This window comes from Plectrocnemia conspersa, unplaced genomic scaffold, assembly GCF_051122295.1.
Source record: "Plectrocnemia conspersa isolate PC_06_02 unplaced genomic scaffold, ASM5112229v1 ptg000012l, whole genome shotgun sequence".
Classification (NCBI taxonomy): Eukaryota; Metazoa; Arthropoda; class Insecta; order Trichoptera; family Polycentropodidae; genus Plectrocnemia; species Plectrocnemia conspersa.
In genome coordinates, this window is record NW_028277176.1 from 7,097,680 (window position 1) to 7,117,447 (window position 19,768).

At 31.7% G+C, this 19,768-nt stretch overlaps 1 protein-coding gene and 1 long non-coding RNA gene across 2 annotated transcripts in view; both read right to left on the bottom strand.

The window, feature by feature from the left end:
• The window catches only part of LOC148228074 (uncharacterized), a 46,811-nt gene extending 29,312 nt beyond the window's left edge, over positions 1 to 17,499 (bottom strand). The window contains exons 1-3 of the mRNA XM_088200677.1: positions 17,415 to 17,499; positions 13,629 to 13,738; positions 13,425 to 13,555 (exon numbers count right to left, since the gene is read on the bottom strand). Coding sequence (XP_088056803.1) covers positions 13,425 to 13,555; positions 13,629 to 13,736 — 239 coding nt within the window. The 5' untranslated portion in view covers positions 13,737 to 13,738; positions 17,415 to 17,499. The remainder of the gene's footprint in view (positions 1 to 13,424; positions 13,556 to 13,628; positions 13,739 to 17,414) is intronic.
• LOC148228075 (uncharacterized) lies at positions 5,506 to 10,281 on the bottom strand. The gene is made up of 2 exons (XR_015811634.1): positions 7,805 to 10,281; positions 5,506 to 6,701 (listed from the first exon to the last, which is right to left on the bottom strand). It is a non-coding gene; the product is annotated as an uncharacterized LOC148228075 (long non-coding RNA).
• Positions 17,500 to 19,768: the final 2,269 nt, after the last annotated feature.

Genomic DNA, 19,768 nt, shown 5'->3' on the forward strand with positions numbered 1-19,768 from the left:
TAAAACTGGATAAAATCATTGCTAGCTATATATTTAAACTAGAAAAATACAATAAAAAAGGGGAGAAGCGTCTTCTGTTTTTAAATGGGTCGAATAAAAGCCAAAGAAGACACACTTTATTTGTTTTAACTATTGATTAACAGCCAGATCACACATACAGGGCCGCAGAAAGCGAACCCGGGCCCTGGGAAAACAATGATTCCGAGCCTCATGACTTTTTAACATCGTAATATAATTGCTTGAATAAATAATAATAGGTACGAGTTAACCCTTTCTTTGCTACAATAAATATAATTTTTTTCTGCTATCATATTTTATGCGAAATATTTTAATTCGGCATTAAAAATTATTAAAAACATCTACTAAAAATATTTATCTGATAATTAGTCGTGTTTTCTTAGCTGCTCAGTGTTGCCAAATAGTGAACTTCCACTTCAGATCGAAAGCAATAAAATCGTGCCACCGCGGTGAAACCGCTCGATTATCAAGCATTTACATTAATACTTTTTGTAACACTATTGCGAGTGAAAATCGAATAAAACACATCTAAACCGAATTTTGCCTCATATGAGAGCGAAAAAAAACAATTATCAAATACGTCAAAAGCAATAAAACCATGCCGTCGGCGTCCCACTGCGACTGCACCTACACAATTTTATTGCTTTTGACGTGAATTTTGGCCTTCTGAGAAGTGATAATTGTTTTTGTAAATATAACTTTAGCAAAAAATACACATTCACTGTAACATTTATAGATCGGATGTAAATAAATAATTATATGAATGTAAATGTATATATTACTACACGTGGAAAAGTTTAATTCATATAATTTTACTAGGACATGCCGGATAAATTATATTTATTCTGGTAAAAATATATATCTACCGGTGAAAATATATTATGATATCATTTTATTGAAACGACATATTTAAAAAAAATTCTGAATACATTCGAGACAGTTTATTTAAAATATATTTCGATTTCGTTCGAACTCATAATACATTAAGACCCCCGAATAACACTCCCCCTATTAGCAATATTCTCCAAATTTCTGGTTTAGAATCAGGGATGTCATTTTAACTTTTAAGTGTTTTAAAAAAATCGATTTCATTGAAATTTATTGTATTTCATTATATATAATATTACTACATATAGAGAAGTTGAAATCATATAATTTTACTAGTAGCACTTGTCAGATAATTTATATTTCAACTGTTAAAAATATATATCTACTGGCAAAAATATATTCCGATATGATTTTAAAAAATGACATATTTTAAAAAATATTTTCGTTTTTAGATTCGATACTGTTTTCTAGATTTTCTTTTAGGAATAACCACATGAAACTTAATGTATTATTTATTTTTATATTCACTGAAAATTCAGATCAAATACATAAATTTACTGCTACTAATTTACATTCGTTGAATATTTCCTCTCATGTCTAATATTTTTAAACGTTCAAAAAGCAGTAAAGTCAACAATAATTTGCAAACAAATTTTAACACAGCCGCGTCAAAAAACTACTTTGAATAATAATGTATATTGTAAAAGTACAACATGGGTGCTTTTGAAGGCAATGTTCCGCTCCTTTTATTTATTGTATAAAATTAATAAAAACGGGCTAAAGAAACTTATACATTTCTAGATAGAAATAGTAAGTCGGTCGGGGTCATTATCGATACAAAATATCACACAAATTCGGACCTTAATCCGAGACGATCAGTCTCTGAAAATGTTGATTCGAGAGTCTTGAACCAGATAAAACGAGATTTCATTGACTGCACAAAAGTAGTTGCATAATTTTGGCGAAAACATGCGCTGAAAAAAATCGGTTTAACGACCTCATTCGCTGCAGGCGGATACCCAGTGCCGGATTTAGCATTTTTATTTTTAAAATCAAGTTTATTCTACAAAAAAATGCTATTCTCGCAGCTCGAATAAAAATAAATATACTGCTTGAGAATCTGATTAACGGTATTAGCATTTTATTGATACATAAGTATACTATAATATAAAGAAAATATTATATTGCGACAAAAAATATCAGAGCAAAACAATTTTGACTCTCAGTGCTGCTTTATTTTTATTTAATGTAATCATATATAAATAATATCACACAATTCGCCACTGTGTTTCCTTCTGACAAGCTTGAGATTTCTAGCCATTATCGATTTTCGGAGAAGTCGATCAGAGGCCATTGCAGAATGTTTAATGACATCAAAAAATTGTATCGTAATACATAATAAGTACACGATAAACGAGTTCTGCATCATAAACGAACGACTTTTTGCTAGCATTGCCAAGTGAATAATTCAAGAAGTCAAGGCAAAACTTTTCAGTGTAATTTCGGTACAAAAATAACAACAATTAAGTATTGCACATATTGATATTATCACGTTTAACGTGCTTGAGGCACGGCAGAAAGTATCATGCGGCAAATAATGAACTCCATGAGATGCCGCACGGCACGCGCGAGAGTAGCATCACTGGCTAAACGATTTGTTATTATGTCTGATCCGTTTTCTATATATAAAATAACATTTTCCAAATTTATGAAGCAAAGAAATTTTCATATCATAAGTACAAATATTTAGATTTAAAACCATCAATATACATACAAGACAAAACAATAACAAGCATGACGAGTATTTAATGATTGCCAGAACAAGAAAAAATATCGTTAAAACTATCGGTTAATGAACTAAGCAAAACATTAAAAACCGGTTTTATAATCCAGCTTGTTTAATTAATATTCAATATGTTTTGCATTGATTTTAATTATCTAATGTTTAATATATTATTCCAATGGTACTGTAAGATTGCACTATTAATATAAACAAATACCGAGGGCCAAGATGCAGTTTTTTTTTTTGAGGATTGAAGTTAGGTTTATTATTAGTCTGCGTTAAATAAAATACGTGTCCAATCGCCAGATTTGATTGTTAAAGCACTGGAAAGCATAGAGTTAGCACCTGACATTAAAAAACCTATCTACAATCATACCAGGAACAGCAACGGATATTTTCGTAATAATCGGAAGCGTTATCGATACTTTGTTGATAAAAGTAATCGTTTTCAATCGTGGACGTCCAGCACGAGACTACCCTCAATAAATCTTATCTAAATGTCATAGTAAATTCGTATCAATATCACAAATGCAAAATTTGAATGGTATCTTTAGCGTTATCTCTAAAAATGCACAATTAACATAGCTACACTTTTTGAAGCCATGTTGTCAACAGATTATCTAACACCATTAACGAATATTACTAGGAAATGCGCTTGAACGATAAGAGTCAAAAACGCACACTATCTCTATTGCCAATATTGATTCGTAAACGTTGATTACAGAGTAATTACATATTATGTAGATTAGCCAACGTGGTTGTGCAAATTTATAAAAAATAGTAAGGATTTCTTGGTGTGTTTAGACCAAATCAATACTAGAAGTACATGTCGTATTCGTATTTTAGTGCCGTTTTACTAAGAGCGTTGAGATACAATTCATTGCGTTCTCGGCTAAGCCGTCGCTAAGTGGCGGTGTCGACAATCCGTCAAATCTCGCAGTTGCAATTGCAGCGCTCGAGAACGCTCCTCTTGCTCCATCCAGCTCAACGAGCTTAAAAAACACAATGATATATTTAGAGCTGGAAAAAACGTGGTATAGTGCTCATATATTGTAGGTATGTTACCATAATTATTTTCAAGGTCTTATCATAACGCATTGGAGAAACCTATCAGATTTGTAATAAAAAAATGGGATAAAATAAAAATATTTTTTTCACAAAATTTTATGTTTACTACCTAGAAATTACAAGAGAAATTTCAGTGATACTTGATAATAAGATTTGTAAATATGCAACTTTTTTATGCCCGGAGATTAAAAAGTTAAATATTTCGTAATTATCAATAATGTTATGTCATGTTGTTGCATCTTTTACTATAAATATAAAGCTTATTGAGCTGTAGAAATATGTGGGAAACTAACTTTTGGAAACATAAATAACTGTAGTGAATTTTTCTTTTCTCTGAAATGAAATTTATCAAGGTAAAACAACGCACCATCTTCACTAAACAGTCCATTTTCTGTTTAAACCCAAACCTAACCTAATTATAGTTTTAGAACTAAAAGTTCAAAATATTACAGATAGATGTTGCATTTCGCATATTGCTCCATAGTTTGTCTGCACTTCGATATATCACTATGTTTTAAAAATATAATATCGCCACTGATATTACTACGAACTTCTGATATAAGAATGTCCGTCAAAATATATTCAAATCGAATTTTGGTCAATAGGAGTGCGTAAAAACAATTATCACTTCTCAGAAGTCAAAAATCTACGTCAAAAGTAATAAAATCGTGTCGGCGCCGTCGCAGTGGGAACGCTCGGTAACGAGCGTTCCCACTGCGACGGCGACGGCACGATTTTATTGCTTTTGACGTGGATTTTTGACTTCTGAGAAGGGATAATTGTTTTTTGCGCTCTCCTATTGGTCAAAATTCGGTTTAGATATGCTTCCTCCGATTCTCACTTATCGTAAGTCGTAATATTGTCATAAAGTTTTAATGGCGATGGCAACGGCTCAATTTTATTCACGGGAACGCCCCTTAAATTTGGCCATTTAACGAAATAAAATTAATAAAAAGACAACCACTAATTAACCATCGCTGGAAAAAGTGAAACGACGTCCCTGCATTGACACTTTAAACACGCGTGACTATTGACAGATGTCTGGTTTACAGTGCTGCCAACAAATTGGATTACCCTGTATAATAGACAATTTATTTTTCCAAAAATATATTTAACTATACTCTATTTTCGTTAGCACAGTCATATCATCATCATTAATAATTGAGAAAGAGATGGCAGGTATGGGTTTACGCCCCTATTATTAGCTCTAACGCACACGATACGAATATAGTACGTTGATAAATATGAAAAATATTGAAATGATTTCAATTTCTGTTTTGTTCAAAATAAAAATAAGTGTAATTATAAGTATATCGAACGTATATCCGTATCGTGTGCTTTAGATTTATTAGTAGGGGCATAAACCTAAACATTTTATCTCTTTCTCAATTATGAATAATGGTGTAATTGATAGCTCTCGAACTGACTGTGTTAACGCAAATTGTGTATAGTACAATTAGGGCTAACACAAGCAATAAAAAATATGATGAAAAAACAAAGAGAAAAACACAGGAAATGCTTAAAAACGTAATTCAAAAACATATCTTCGTATGGAAAATTGCTTCGAGAAATATTATACCATGGACATATATAATCAAACATCAAGTATATAAATATATAAGTAATTGTAAAGAACATAAATATAATATAAGTGTTTCATATATCAAAGTAATAAAAAAAATCCGTGCGAAAAAAATATGTTGAGAACCATTGCTGTTTTGTGAATTAGAATAGTGAACATTAACTAAATACTATTTACAAGGATAAAGCGAGACATTTTTTTTTTGTCATATTTGTCAATTGGGTGGTTTTTATTTTTCAGGTAGTGGTCCCAACATCTGGAACGGTATAGGTATACACGTAGAAGTTTTATTTTTGTGATTAAATAAATTTCACGCAGTGGATTCAATAAGAAAAATGTTTTTGTCAGATAAAATTCCAGAAATTTGCCTTTTTGCATCTAGCGGCCTTAATTCTCGATTCGCTTTTTCTTAGCCATAACAATAAATAAGTCAATTGTGACAGGAATTAAATTGCGATATGAATGCATCTTTCATTTTCAATCTATGTCGCAAGCGTAGTTTTCGCAAATGTTGGATACAATATATTTGGTAACAAAAATCTCATTCCATTCCATGGCGTTTCGTCTGAATAGTTTGAACAATAAAGCCAGAAAAACACTAGTTAAAGGCTAGTTGTTAAATAAAACACTTAAAGAAGGAATTATTACATAACTCAAATGCGCAATTCCTTCGGAGAATATAATACTCATACGTCTCTCAAAAGTTATTTATAAACCTCAAAGTGTCGAGCAGTGCATTTGTGCACATATGCTAACGTGACAATTGCTCAAATGGAATTCTAACGATAACACACTCAAGTCAATAATTTAACAAAAACAATATATCTGCATAGTGTTGTCCAACTCGGTCAACAAAAATCTAACAGACAGTCAAGACGAAAATAGCCCAGTCACAAAAAACTCGAGTAGCGCTCTACTTAAGATTAAATAAAAAATATTCCAACAAAATAATGATGTACGTGTATTTATTTTTATTGTGTCTAGATGCGAGACAAGACTTTTAATAAATAACAATAACAAACCGAAACGTAAAAAAAACGTAATCGCTGTTACGATATCACATTCACGTTATAGCGTCGTGCGAATTTGCATCTCGAGCGTCGAACTTTATATATTTTTTTATTATTCATACGTGATAATGATTGTTTATTTTTTATCAAAAAAATTCCATTACATTCGAAGCATAACTACACTAAAAAGTAACAATTTTCTGACCTTATCCTATTATTCTTTACATATTTTTTTTATAATTGCATCATCGATACCGACAGACGATGATTGTTTATTCATAAAACACATGTTCGTGTATGCACATCTGAAACAAAAGTACTGCTTCTATTTAACGTGTGAATGAATTTTCGATTCAATAAAGATTTCCAAGATGTATTATACACATCAAATGTGTATTGTTACAACTTGCTCCTGACTAGAGTCTCCAATTACTCGAACCATCAACTACTCGAGTATCGAATATTAAAATTTTAAAATACTCGAGTACCGAGTACTTTCGAGTATTTACCAAATGTACCAAAATAGCTATTATTCAAATTCGTGCACATATAAATAAATAAATAAAATACTTAGTATGTTTATTTTTACAATTATTTTAACTTCACGAGCATACTTTTTAAAAACAATAATGCAAAAAGTGTCTCGAATTTAATATTACTGCTAACCTTTGGTTTTATTATTCCCGTTATGGAAAAAACCCTTTCCGTTGCTGTTGATGTTGGTCTTATTGTCATTAACGCGTTGGATAAGGCTTCTAATTTATATCTGTTCGCTTTTTATAGATATCAAATTTTTTGAACTCTCTTTTTATGTTCTCTTCTTTCATTCCCGTCTCTGCTTTTCTCTTATTTCCTTCGACTATTGACAAAATAGTATTTTGTAATTCTTCTTGAATAGATTTTTTTTCTTAACAATATACAATATTTTACTCCTTCTGATTGATGCGAAGAATTTAAATCTATATCCTTCGAAGATGTATTTGGGTGAATCCCTTTCACTCTAGAGCTAAACGGTTCGCAAAGAACTGACTTTACTTTAAATGCCTTTAAAACACACAATTGTTTTGATTTATATTTTAAGCTGAGGGATCAGTATAAACAATTTACAACACTTTACGCTACAACTGCATAGTCATAAAACCTAAAAAATTTTTTTGTTGATATTTCATATTGTTCATTGCCATAAATTAGTCGGGACTGTCGAACAGAAAACACAAAAGAAATACCCACTAACATAGCCGACGACCGGAACTATGCAACTATGGAACTATGAAAAAATTATACCTGATAGTAACCGCTCTAACTCGGGACTTCAGGCATAAACGCCAAATAAAAGCAAGACGTTAACCTTTACCGGACCGAGTTAAAGTTATTTTTGTTTCTGAAATATTTCAAAATTTTTTAATTTCGAGTATTAATCGAGTAATTTTCAAAATACTCGATTATCAAGTACTTGAAAAATAGACAAAAATACTCGAGTATCGAGTACTCGATTACTCGAATTGGAGACTCTACTCCTGACCTCTCAAAGGTGAAATCTTAAAACTTGTTATATTTGAAACGCGAAACTTTGTTTACCACTATTGATTTTACATAACTATACCATTTGTGACACAACAATAGCTGACCTAAATGGTAGTAAACCATATAAGTAAGATAATCTGATTTCGAAATCGTTTGAAAGAAAGAGGACTGATAGATCACTGGTCCTTCGAATCCCCGTTAAAGGTCAAAGTTGCAGACAACTCATACAAGAAGAATTATTTAAAAAGAAAAAAATTGCATCACTAGTTTCATATTTTGTAGTTTCTTTTATTTTTTAAATATTGCTCTATCAAGCACTACTACACATTGAAAATTTAATGTAGAGGCTCCTACATATCTCCCCATTAAAAAGCAATATAAAAATAAATGCGCTTTACGAACAAACCCTCGAGGGAAATAGTCATATTAGAAAGACGTACATCATGACTACATAACGAATTTTTGAAGAGAACCACAAACATTAATCACACTTTGCACTTTAAGGGTTTTAACAATGGCCTTATAGAAAGCTAATTGGCTATATAAAACACGAATGAAATCGTAATGCTGAAATATCTAAGTTTGCTAACTATTATCAATTACCACAACGTAAAATATAAACGCTGAGAAACAATAGCCTTGCATCGAATAGCACTTGTGTACATATTATTTGTCATTATCAAATGGTCACCAACAAATAGCCACCTTGAAATTACGCTTTCGTTAGAGGATATTCTGGAGGCGGAGCTTAACAATACTTATATATCTTCGTTCAAAAACTAGTATTAAAGACTTGACACTTAACATCACCATAAATCCAGGTGGAATCAGAGACCAGAGAGACTCATTTTTACAACCGCAAGGGTCTACAAAGTTATAATACATTTTTACAAATTTATCTGAACCTTTTCAATCTTAGGTTTTATTCTCAAGCAAAATTTTCATTAGTTTATGTTTTCCTGAAAGCTCGGTAAATAAAATTGAGTTATTTTGCATAGACATTTTTTTGCGACAAAAGAGTTGTTATTATATTTTGAAGATGTGGGACTTTCATAGCATATATATTTATATTACAGTGAATATGTATTTTTTAAATAATTAATCGCCATCTTTTTTAAATTTGAAAAAGTATGTTTATTTAACAAACTGTTTTAGTGAAAACCTATCCGAATACATATTCACCGGAAGATATATTCTACTGGATAAAATACATTTTAACTGACGGGCGCTAGTGATTTTATATGCTGCTCTAAAATATATACGAAACATATTTTTTACAATTACGAAACATCCATTTACTGTTCAAACCTAAACCTAACCTAACTAAAGCTGAAAATTTGCAGTTAATTTTAGAACTTTCACGTACAAGTACGTTCAGAACATTTTGGTCATATAGGTGATTTTTTAAACAAAATTCGCTAGTTGCGTACAAGATTTAACGACTGGCGTTTACGATTGTAAGTACTTAAACATAACATGTGATAATAATTTAAGTTGAAATCTCCTGTAAATAAAAATAAACATAAAGACAAACCGCGCTTTAATATATTTTTTAATCAGTCAGAACATAATAATATGCTTTTTGTTCGATCATAAAATTATAAGTATCCAATATTCTCCGACATCCTCAAAGAAATAATCCTGTTTAAAGCCCATTATTATTATATGATATAATATCTATAAAAACCTAGACGGCTATGATTACTTCTAATTTTATTAAAGGAAAATAGTTTTTAAATATTATTACGTAGCACTGCGACTAGAGACTCGAATCCAATTATTGATTTTTAACCATTCGCTATTCAAATAGACTGGATTTTTTCGGGTCAAAATCTTAATACGGTTGCGGTCAGAATTTATATTAAATGACTCAGAAATTATATTAAAAGGTAAGAATACATCAGTCAGAATATAAGTGGTCAGAATTTATCATTTTTAGTCAGTATTTATATTTTTTATCTGAATTTTATCTCAAGGTAAGTTTAATGTTAACAGATGGTCATTATCAATGTGTTTTGAGGCCAGCTTGTTTGGTTGGGCTTGCAACATTATCAACCGCCGCTCTGTCGTTATTCCCGCTTCTTTCGTCGCTCTGAATATCTTCGCCTCATACATATATTGAAATAGAATCGTTGAGAGATATTCATGGGGTGTTTAATATTCTGACCAACACTCACACGCATCTAACCTGTCCAACAGTTTGAGCGCGAGATGTTTTGTAAAATATTTTTAAAATAAATAATTTATTGCCCATTTATATTTGTAAATGAAATAATATTTTTTTAATTCACACCGTATGCTTTTTTTTACTCTAACCATTTAATATTTATTTTGACCCTGAAAAATATAATTATGTCCAAGCTGTTAATACAATTCTGAGCGAGATTTGATTCATTTATTTTTTAACTATATATTTGTAATGGAATATTCTAAAAAAAATCTAGAAAAATATTGCACTTTAAAAACACATTTTGTAATTGCCGAAATTCCATTAATTACTCATATTTCCGAATAAATATTACGAGTTTCTTAATGGCTAGTATTTAAATCTCTTTTAAGTCAATCGAGTCGCTATTGCTGCAACTTATTGCATATTTAAAAAGTCCACATCAACAGCAACTAAATGAGTTTTTTTAACAGTATTATTGTATTTATTATTCCAACTGTATTTTTAGATTCCTCGAACATATTTGAATATTTTATCGTTTACTATTCATTATTCAAATAGTTTAAAATAACAAATACACAACGAATAACTCTTATTGCGACATACAATTGATCATGAGAAAAGCACTCAATTTCTCAAATCAATTCCTGACACATTGCGATCTATTTACTGTAATAGTGAAGGCAAGCAAATTACTAGCATTAACATAAACACTTCTTGAAATAAAACACATTCCCACATTTGAATTTCTCGACCACACGTGTCTTTACAAAGTGTTCACAACAAACAGCGTTCCATATATACAAATTATACAAATTACTCTGTAGCATAATAGTGCTACCGAGCTTATCTATTAGTGTGCTGAGAAAATCCAATGGGTTTTTAATTGAGTGCTGCAATTGACTTTTGCGAAAAAATCCAAGTATTCAAGAGTCGAAACATTTCATTGGGAGGGGGGGGGGGTATAATTAACAAGCAGGTAAAATTTCGAATTAAGTTGCCAACATTTCTGACAAATTATCCGTTTGTCTATTGATGCATATTTCGCTTTAAAACAATCTTCCTGACATTCAAGTACTTCTAAAAATAATTTAGTGTCGTTTACGAGTTCAATAAAAATCATTAGGACAACAGTGTACAAAAACTGTTATTAATTTTTACATGGTCGGATAAAATATTTTTGAAAATACGGGCTTTAAATATTACTTTTTTTGGAACAATAAATATAGGAAAATATTGTTTTTAATCGACTGTTACTGGATGCCTCCTATATTTTTATACCAGGGACAGACCACCACTCGCTAATTTATTATAATAAAATATATGCCTATATTACTCATTATTTTTAGTTAGTTACGATTATCCAATGAGAAAGGAATGCGTAGAAAATTATAAATCTATTATACATATTGTATTCTAAAAACAGATTCATATAATTGATTATTGTTATATGTATGTGCTTTATTTATACAATATTATTTTAATTATTGCACGTTTAATATTTATTTTAGAATATCGCAATAATATTTATATTTTTATACTCATGGTAAAAGTAACATAAATTAAATTAAATTTATGTATATATTATGGAATAATAAATACTTAAATACTGCATAATATTATTTTACTTTGAAATCCTACGCCTATTACACCAGTGGTCTTCAACCTGATGGAACGCGGACCGGCGCCGGTTCGCAAAAAATTATATCAAATTTGCTTGCAAAAAAGCAGCAGCAGATGTCGCTCTAACAAAAAATTATAATTTTATAGCATTAGATTAAATAAATAATATTCTATCCAACATTGGTTTTTATTTTGGGTTGACGCCGGTCTACGAAATATTTTTCCCATTTTTCCAGTAAAAAGGTTAAAGAGCACTGGATTACACTACTTAGGTTAATCTCCTACAATGAACATTATTTTATCATCCGCTTCGTTTTAGTAGTTCTAAGTCATGAAGATATAATTTTTAACAAATAAAATGTATAGATTTAAAAAAATGGAAATGGAAAAAAAATCGGTATTTCATTTTGTAATACCGGTATTATCGAAAGTCGATTTTTTTCTTCCTAATAACGGTATTGCAATCCCTATTTGTGGTTATGTTACGCCTGGAGCTAATTTCTGCTACAAGTGCGAAGCATAGCGATTGCAGCATCACTGGCAAATTAAGATCTATTAGCGACTTTTCATAACAAACGTGCTGTTTTGCAATTGTCTTCAATTGAAAACCATTGAAAATTGGTCATCAACACCAAATGCGCACACAGGAGCGGAACTTTGGACTGGATCAATTGAATGCAGACAAAAAACGACAAATTGTCTGATCGAATCCGGCGACCAGCTATATCTGGTCTTTCTGACGGAGCATATAAAAAAGATGAACGAGAGTAAGTCGACCAAACTGCGATATGAGGCGAATATCTTTATTCCCACTACCTTCAGGATTACAGCTAAAATGCAACATTTTAAAGAGCACAACACAGCAGTTTATTTTCGACCGTTCTACTAGGTGCGAGTCCAAATTAATCAATTGTGGGTCAAGGATGTACAGTACCAATTTCATATCGGATGTTTGCATATCATAATAAATCGAGGTTTATTACAAACAATTGAGCAGGACTTTTTTAGAGCAGCAGCGACGCTTTTGCTTCACTGTCGTTCTATTTAAATATTTTTGTAGCCCACTATCACACGGCCTTAATACACATATGATAAGCCCTTTCAAGGGCGTCGTATACCAAACGTACACATTTGCCTCTCAATTTACGATCTAGAAAAATAATACTTATAGTGACGTCAAACTGAATCCACGCGATTCTTAGCATGCAATCTGAACTGAACAGACATCACACGCAAGCTGGTTAAACATTTACTTGTGACGAGTAACAGTGGAAAATTTAGGTAATAGTTAGTACCAGATAGGATCCGATTTTTTTAGGTCACGCGAACGAAAACAAGAATAGATTAAATATTAACTATTTAAGATTTGTGCAGAATTATATGATACTCGAGTTTACATTTGCGCGTTCTAGATAACATTTAGAAGTCCAAAGGCATGTAAGTCATGCCCATATATTTTCTGGCAAACTAAACATGGAACACAGTATCTCCTGCACTACCGATACAACCCGACAGTTACCAGAGCATTACTTTTATGCAGATTACGATGCTTTATTATGTTTCTAAAAATACCTATCTGAGCTGATGTTAGCTGGTCCTTTTTAATATTAAATATTTTCAACGGTAAAGACTTTAATAATTTATGTTTAACCAAATTCTCGATGTCATATCAAGATAAAATAATATCTAAGCTTTCCCGAAGGAATACTTTTAGATGTATCACAAAAAATATTTGTTTAAATGATATTGCAGATAGAGATTATCTCTCTAGTCTCGTTTAGTAATTGAGCTTAGTAAGATACTCTAAAAAATTTGACTTACCGTAATTCGTCAGAGTAGAGTACATGGGGTATGGCCGTGAGAACACCGGCACCATCGCCAGTGTCGTTGTCGCAGGCACAAGCACCCCTGTGCTCCATCCGCCTTGCCAATGTTTCAGCATCCCTAACGATCTATAAAAGCAAAAAGATTAATAATTTCGCTAACCTGGTACTAATATTACGTAATACAATCTTTAGTGCTTACTTTATGACTGCGTTTTCCATCGATAGCAACCACGAAACCTACGCCGCAGGCTTCGTGCTCATTTTGAGGGTCGTACAACCCCTGTTTGGGTGGAGCTTCCCACTCCATACCTATAAATAAATCAATAGATTATATAAAAAAATAATCTTTAAATATTTACATACGCATTTCATTGATATGCTTTCATTTAATCCAATCTTATTGTTTTACAAATAATCACCAAGTACGAACGTCTTTCAAAAATGGTGTATATTTGGGAATACCAATTCTTTTGAACGACATATTTTTGCGCTATCCTACTTACAATAAACGTGATTAATCACACCCTTATTGTAGTTTGCATGACATTATTGACCATTTTAACTGAAATATTATATAAGAAGTGAATATTTGAGACTCACAGTACTTCTTTAGTAAATAATACTTGGTTAAAATAATATTGTTTTTAATCTACGGGGGGTGTTAATGCTGTGTTAACCCTTGCTCTCCCACACTGATGGATGGTGTGCGTCCAGCTGTGATACTGGCGCCCACACTACCTGGGCAAGTATAAATTGACCGCGAGAAAGCATTTGTAGCAGTTACGCGTTAAAAGCGCAATAAACAAAAATGTTTTTAGTCTTAATGACGCGTCGATAAATACATTTGTAAGTGATGATCAATCGATCTATTTGTTCGAATGCATCGTTAATGGTCGTTTGATGCCTTTATAAATACGACAGGTGGAATACGGTATGGCAAATATAGTGTTGCTAAATCTCTACTAGTTAAAATTCAGTAAAAACAGTCACATTACGATTCTTGTAAAAAAAACTACGGAAATAAGCAAATCTAATTCCGCTTCCAAATCGTCGCAATTGGTGAGTCAGAGCAAAAAAAATACTTCTTAATCTTGACCAAGCGTATATAAGAGCATACATAACGTGCATCATTCACCATTCGGAATCTATCAATACCCAAAGACAGAAAAAGCAGCCGCTTCCCTCTTCACGTCAACCCTGATCCAGCTATTACGATGACGATTTTTTGCGTCACGCCCATTATGTATGAAATATAATTATGACGCCTATAGGCGTCATTGCATGGTTAAGAATTGAATCCCTTGAACTGAAAGTAGAACAAACATGTTCAATCCTGGAATAGCTTCATATTAAAGATAGAGTCTCCATTGATAATTTCTCAATTTTTTGACACGCTACCGAGGAGAAGGAAGTTGTACGTGAAGATTTTCCATCTGAAGATAAGAAGAACTAACCAGTCCTAGTCAATCGACAGAAATTCAACAATGTCATTATGAAGTAGAAGACGAAAAGACTTCTCTTTCGCATCCGTAGTTTTTTACAAATGCGTAAGAGAAGCAGGTGTCGGTGCTTCTAAATATATCCTATTCGGTTAAAATTCTTTACCCGTCTTTACTGCAAACTGTCGGTGTGTGAGATATTCCTTGGGCCAATCCCGACTGATTATTTTTGGATAGCCTTGTGTATTATTCCGGTTACCAACGTCAATGCACCTATTGGCGTGTCAAAGCACTTGATAACGTAAATATAACATTGTTTTGACATAATAAGCATACCGCATTTCGATAAATACAAAACATAGCACTGTTTGTTTTATATCATGAAAGCAATTTAGAAAATTATAGACATATAGAAAAATATACAAATGGATATCATATGAAAATGATAGTCTGGTAATGTGTTCGGGACATTGGATAGCATTTTAAATTGGGAAATTTTAACTTTTGGATTATATTCTGACATAATGAAAAGTTATGCTATCTTACACAACGTCAGAGTTTTTATTTATAATTTATTATCATTCAAAAATTACATATACAGCGAAATCTAGGAAATAAAATATATGTTTAATGGTAGCTTAAAGTAAAACGACATTAAAAAAACAATAATCAAGCATTACGTTCGAAAAGATCATCGTAAATTTGACAAAGTATAAATAAGTATTTGAACCTTCACTTTGAACGAATTTTTAAACAAAATTATCTAGGAGCTAAAAATGACAGAACAGTGGTAGACAAACTTTTGAGCGTTTTTCCGACGATAACATTTCTACGCTGACAGTTTTCTGGGACAGGAAATAATCGTAGATTTATCTAGATGTGCAACTTACTCATCGACTTCTGAGTAAATCAAGTTAAAATTATACATTTATTAGATATATATTTTTTGAGTAAATGGGTAACAGCTTTAGTATATGACAGTAATGTAATTTTATTTTTACTATGAAGAGCCACACGCGCAATCAGAGATAAAAAATAGACTTATCTTTGTATTTATTCATATTTCGAAAAATCGATCTTGACCCACAGTTATATTTTAATCAAATATAACATATTTTTTTATATTATGACAAACATGAATTGCTAATTATTACTAAGTTAATTATCTGTACTTATTTCACAAATGAGCGATAAAAAATATATAAAACATCTATGAATGTTTTAATAACTATCCTCACACAATAAAGTTCAAGGCTTATCATTAATTCCAAAGAATCAGATTTGTTTACTACGACATAAAAATACAAATTAATCAGATATTCTAATTATTAATAATAGCGACTTTGAACTAAACATAGAAACAGATTATACTGTCGCCAATCTTTAAAAATTCATAATAACGAGAGAAAAAATCGAAATAAATGTATAAATACATGCAGATTTTGGTCAAATAAACTATTCTATTATAATCGACACTCAATTTCCAAAGACCTAATGACATTTTGTTGTTTAAACATTTTGATTCGCAATACTTAAAATGTTCTGGAGTGCTGCAAGGAACAACACTTGCCGGTATATAATCGACTAGTACCCAAATTAGTTTTTGCCTGGGGCGCTAAATAAATTAAGGCCCTGGCGTTTATTAGACCTGATGGGTAGACTTCGGATTAACGGTTAAAATTAAAATAATTATGAATAGAATCATGTTCGTTCCTGAACAATTCAGAAAAAACCGCCACGATTATCTGGCGTAGTGTATACGCTCGATTATTCAGAAAAGTTGTATGTTTCCTTATAAGATTTACCTTGTTAAATAAAAAAAACTTTTTATCGACTTATTTTGCGTATATTAATTTAGAATAATCACTTAAAATGTTTTTTTAAAGAGTGCAAAAATTATTACTTAATAAACGGTAGTTAGTCATGCATAAGAGCTTTTGTTTTCAGCAGCCTGTACAGTGTTGATTGCTTTTTGTTTATAGCAACGCTATTATATAACGTAAATTATCACACGTTATTACATAAATATGTAGCAGCCCTAACTTTGTTTGAATTGCTATCCCTCAGATATACATATACTAAGTATATTACTAAATAATAATAAAAATATTTGAATGTATGTTAAGGCAGCTCTAGCGTTTCAACAGAGGTAGTAAAAAAATACAACGATAAAGATATTACAAAAGCCGAATACTGAATGAACGTTTTATTAATCGGACATAAATTGTAAATATAATTTATTAAGTATTTACAAATAAACAAAGTAAAAAAAATATTAACCGCCATTTTTGAATCGCAACCTAATTAATTGCGAGCATACACACAAATTACAATTTATAATATATATTTTTTGGTTATGTTCGAATTTAGTCGTTTGAGGTTTTAAAATGGCCGACGTTTTATTTTGTTGACCGGCGATAATCGCAAGTGTCAAACACGTGCACGCTGCGTTTCGATGCAAGCGTCAATCGAATATGTTATATGAAAGATTATTTTATTTTAATTAGGTTAGGGTCGTCGATGTTATGTAAATATCCGCGAGTTACCTGTCAGTATTTTGCGATGTCTCAGATTCCGAAGTACGAGCGCGGCGGGAGTATGAGCACGCGCACCGAACGCCAGAGTCGAACTGAGCTATTGCGACGAGTTCACCCAGAGCGGAGGCAGAATCGGTATCGATTGCGGTGCGCAAGACGCGAACGACGCATGTCTCCCGCGGCCTGCATTCGTTCGACCCGATCTGCCTCAAAACGTAAATAAATAATCAAACGTCAAAATTCAAACGTCCGCGCGATGTTTGGCCCAGACGCGTCACAATACGACCAGCTGTTATCGTTCAAATTCAATCAAACAGGTATACATCAATTTTACACCACAGCCAGTTCCCTATTCTCAAGTATTTGCATGTTTTACAGTCAAATTTTAAGGGTTTGCACTCCACGTTTCTTATATTCTTAGATGATTGTGCAACACATTTAATATATTTTTCGATCATTCGCACTTATTAATAATCGACATAGCTATAATTGAGGTTATTTGGGAACCAGTCTCTCTCAATTATGTCAAAACCTTGTATCATTCCGCGATATTATATTATTCTAAAAGTATTAATAGTTTTAGTACTTTCATAAAGTCAAGTGCAAAATACAAACTTAGCCAACGTATCTCTAAGGGAGAAATAAGTAGAAAAATAAATACAGACAGATGTCACATCTCGCATATTGTTCCATAGTTTGACTTCACTTTGATATTACGCTAGGTTTTAAAAATATGATAGCTATTCTTACCGATATTACTACGGACTTTCAATATGAGATACTTACGCTCGGTAACGAGCGTTCCCACTACATCGGCGCCGACGCGGTTTTATTGCTTTTGTCGTAAATTTTTGACTTCTGAGAAGAGATTGTTTTTTGCGCTCTCCTATTGGTCAAAATTCGGTTTAGATATGCTTCATTCGATTCTCATTTATTGTAAGTCGTAATTTTGCTATAAAATGTCTTAATATGAACGCTACATAACCAAGCGTTCGCACTGCGATTGCGACGGCACAATTTTATTGCTTGTGACGTGGATTATAAACAGGGACCCCCTTAAATTTGGCCAAAAATATGCATGTCATTTATTAAAATACTATGAATCTTAATGAAAGAGAAATATTAAAAAAACGACCACCGCCAAAGCAGTATTTTTACTGTTAATTTATTGTTCTGATACTTATCAACGTATACGGCTTTTGATTTTCAGCAGGATTAAATGTTCCTTTTTAAATTAATTATTAATTAGCGATGTAGAAAATTAAAGCATCGCTTATTCACATTTTAAAATACACGGCAATTTTTCTTATCTTTTTGGCAAAAATAATGTGTAAATTTTTGTGTAGTCATATATTGAATCTATCAAGAACATATGCTCAGATGGTTTTTACTATTAAGCAAATTGCCCAGCAATTAACTATTCATTAGAAATATTGAAAATAAACTCACTAGCTGACGTAACCGATAGTAAACTACTTTATAATTAACTGTTTCTAATATTTGTTTTAAAATATATATTCTGCTATCTGTTTTGACTAATTTGGGTTATGCCCATTACAAATGTTGTTATGGCCAATGTTTGGCCCAAACCGAGCTGTAAGCTCCCGTCCGGTCGTACTTGTACTACTGGCTTCCGAACTGTGCGGACGCGGTGGTGAACATGCATATTAAATACATAGAAGTGAAATCACAACAAATATAGGCGTCCTCAGTGTATATTTAATGGTCCTTCAAGCCCCGGTAAAATGGCTTTCCCATGTTAGAATGTTAACATGATGGCGATTTTCTTTCTTCTTTGTGTGAAGAAAAAGAAGAAGAAAAAATAACCGCCAACTTTTACTTGTGGAGTATAGTTAAACACATCTTTAAAATGTATATATTTATAGTAACCGTGTGATTACACTTGATTGATACGCGAAATCTAACGCCAAACAATATACTAACTAACTAACGAATAATATGTTTAATACAAATAGTGTGAACTTTTATAACTTATGATATTATTATGTTTTAAATACGACATAGAAATATAATATATTGTAGCAATAACAATATTTTATTTGTATACTGGGGTCTGGGAGTGAAAAATCTTGGAGCTTAAGACAATTTGACTACGGAGTTTCTAGTCACTCCGTTCCTGCCGCTTAACAAAAACACTGATAACAAAATCTCTTATATTTTAAATATCAACCACCTTTTTGTAATTTCTTGAAATGGAATTATTTTATATTATTTAATTTTGGAGACATCTATTCTTTGTTATTTTATATTTCTACCTATTTTTACTATGATGGAGACATCTGTTGGAAAAAATATATATTATAGTACCGTAATCAAATTATTGGCACACTACGCCATCTAAT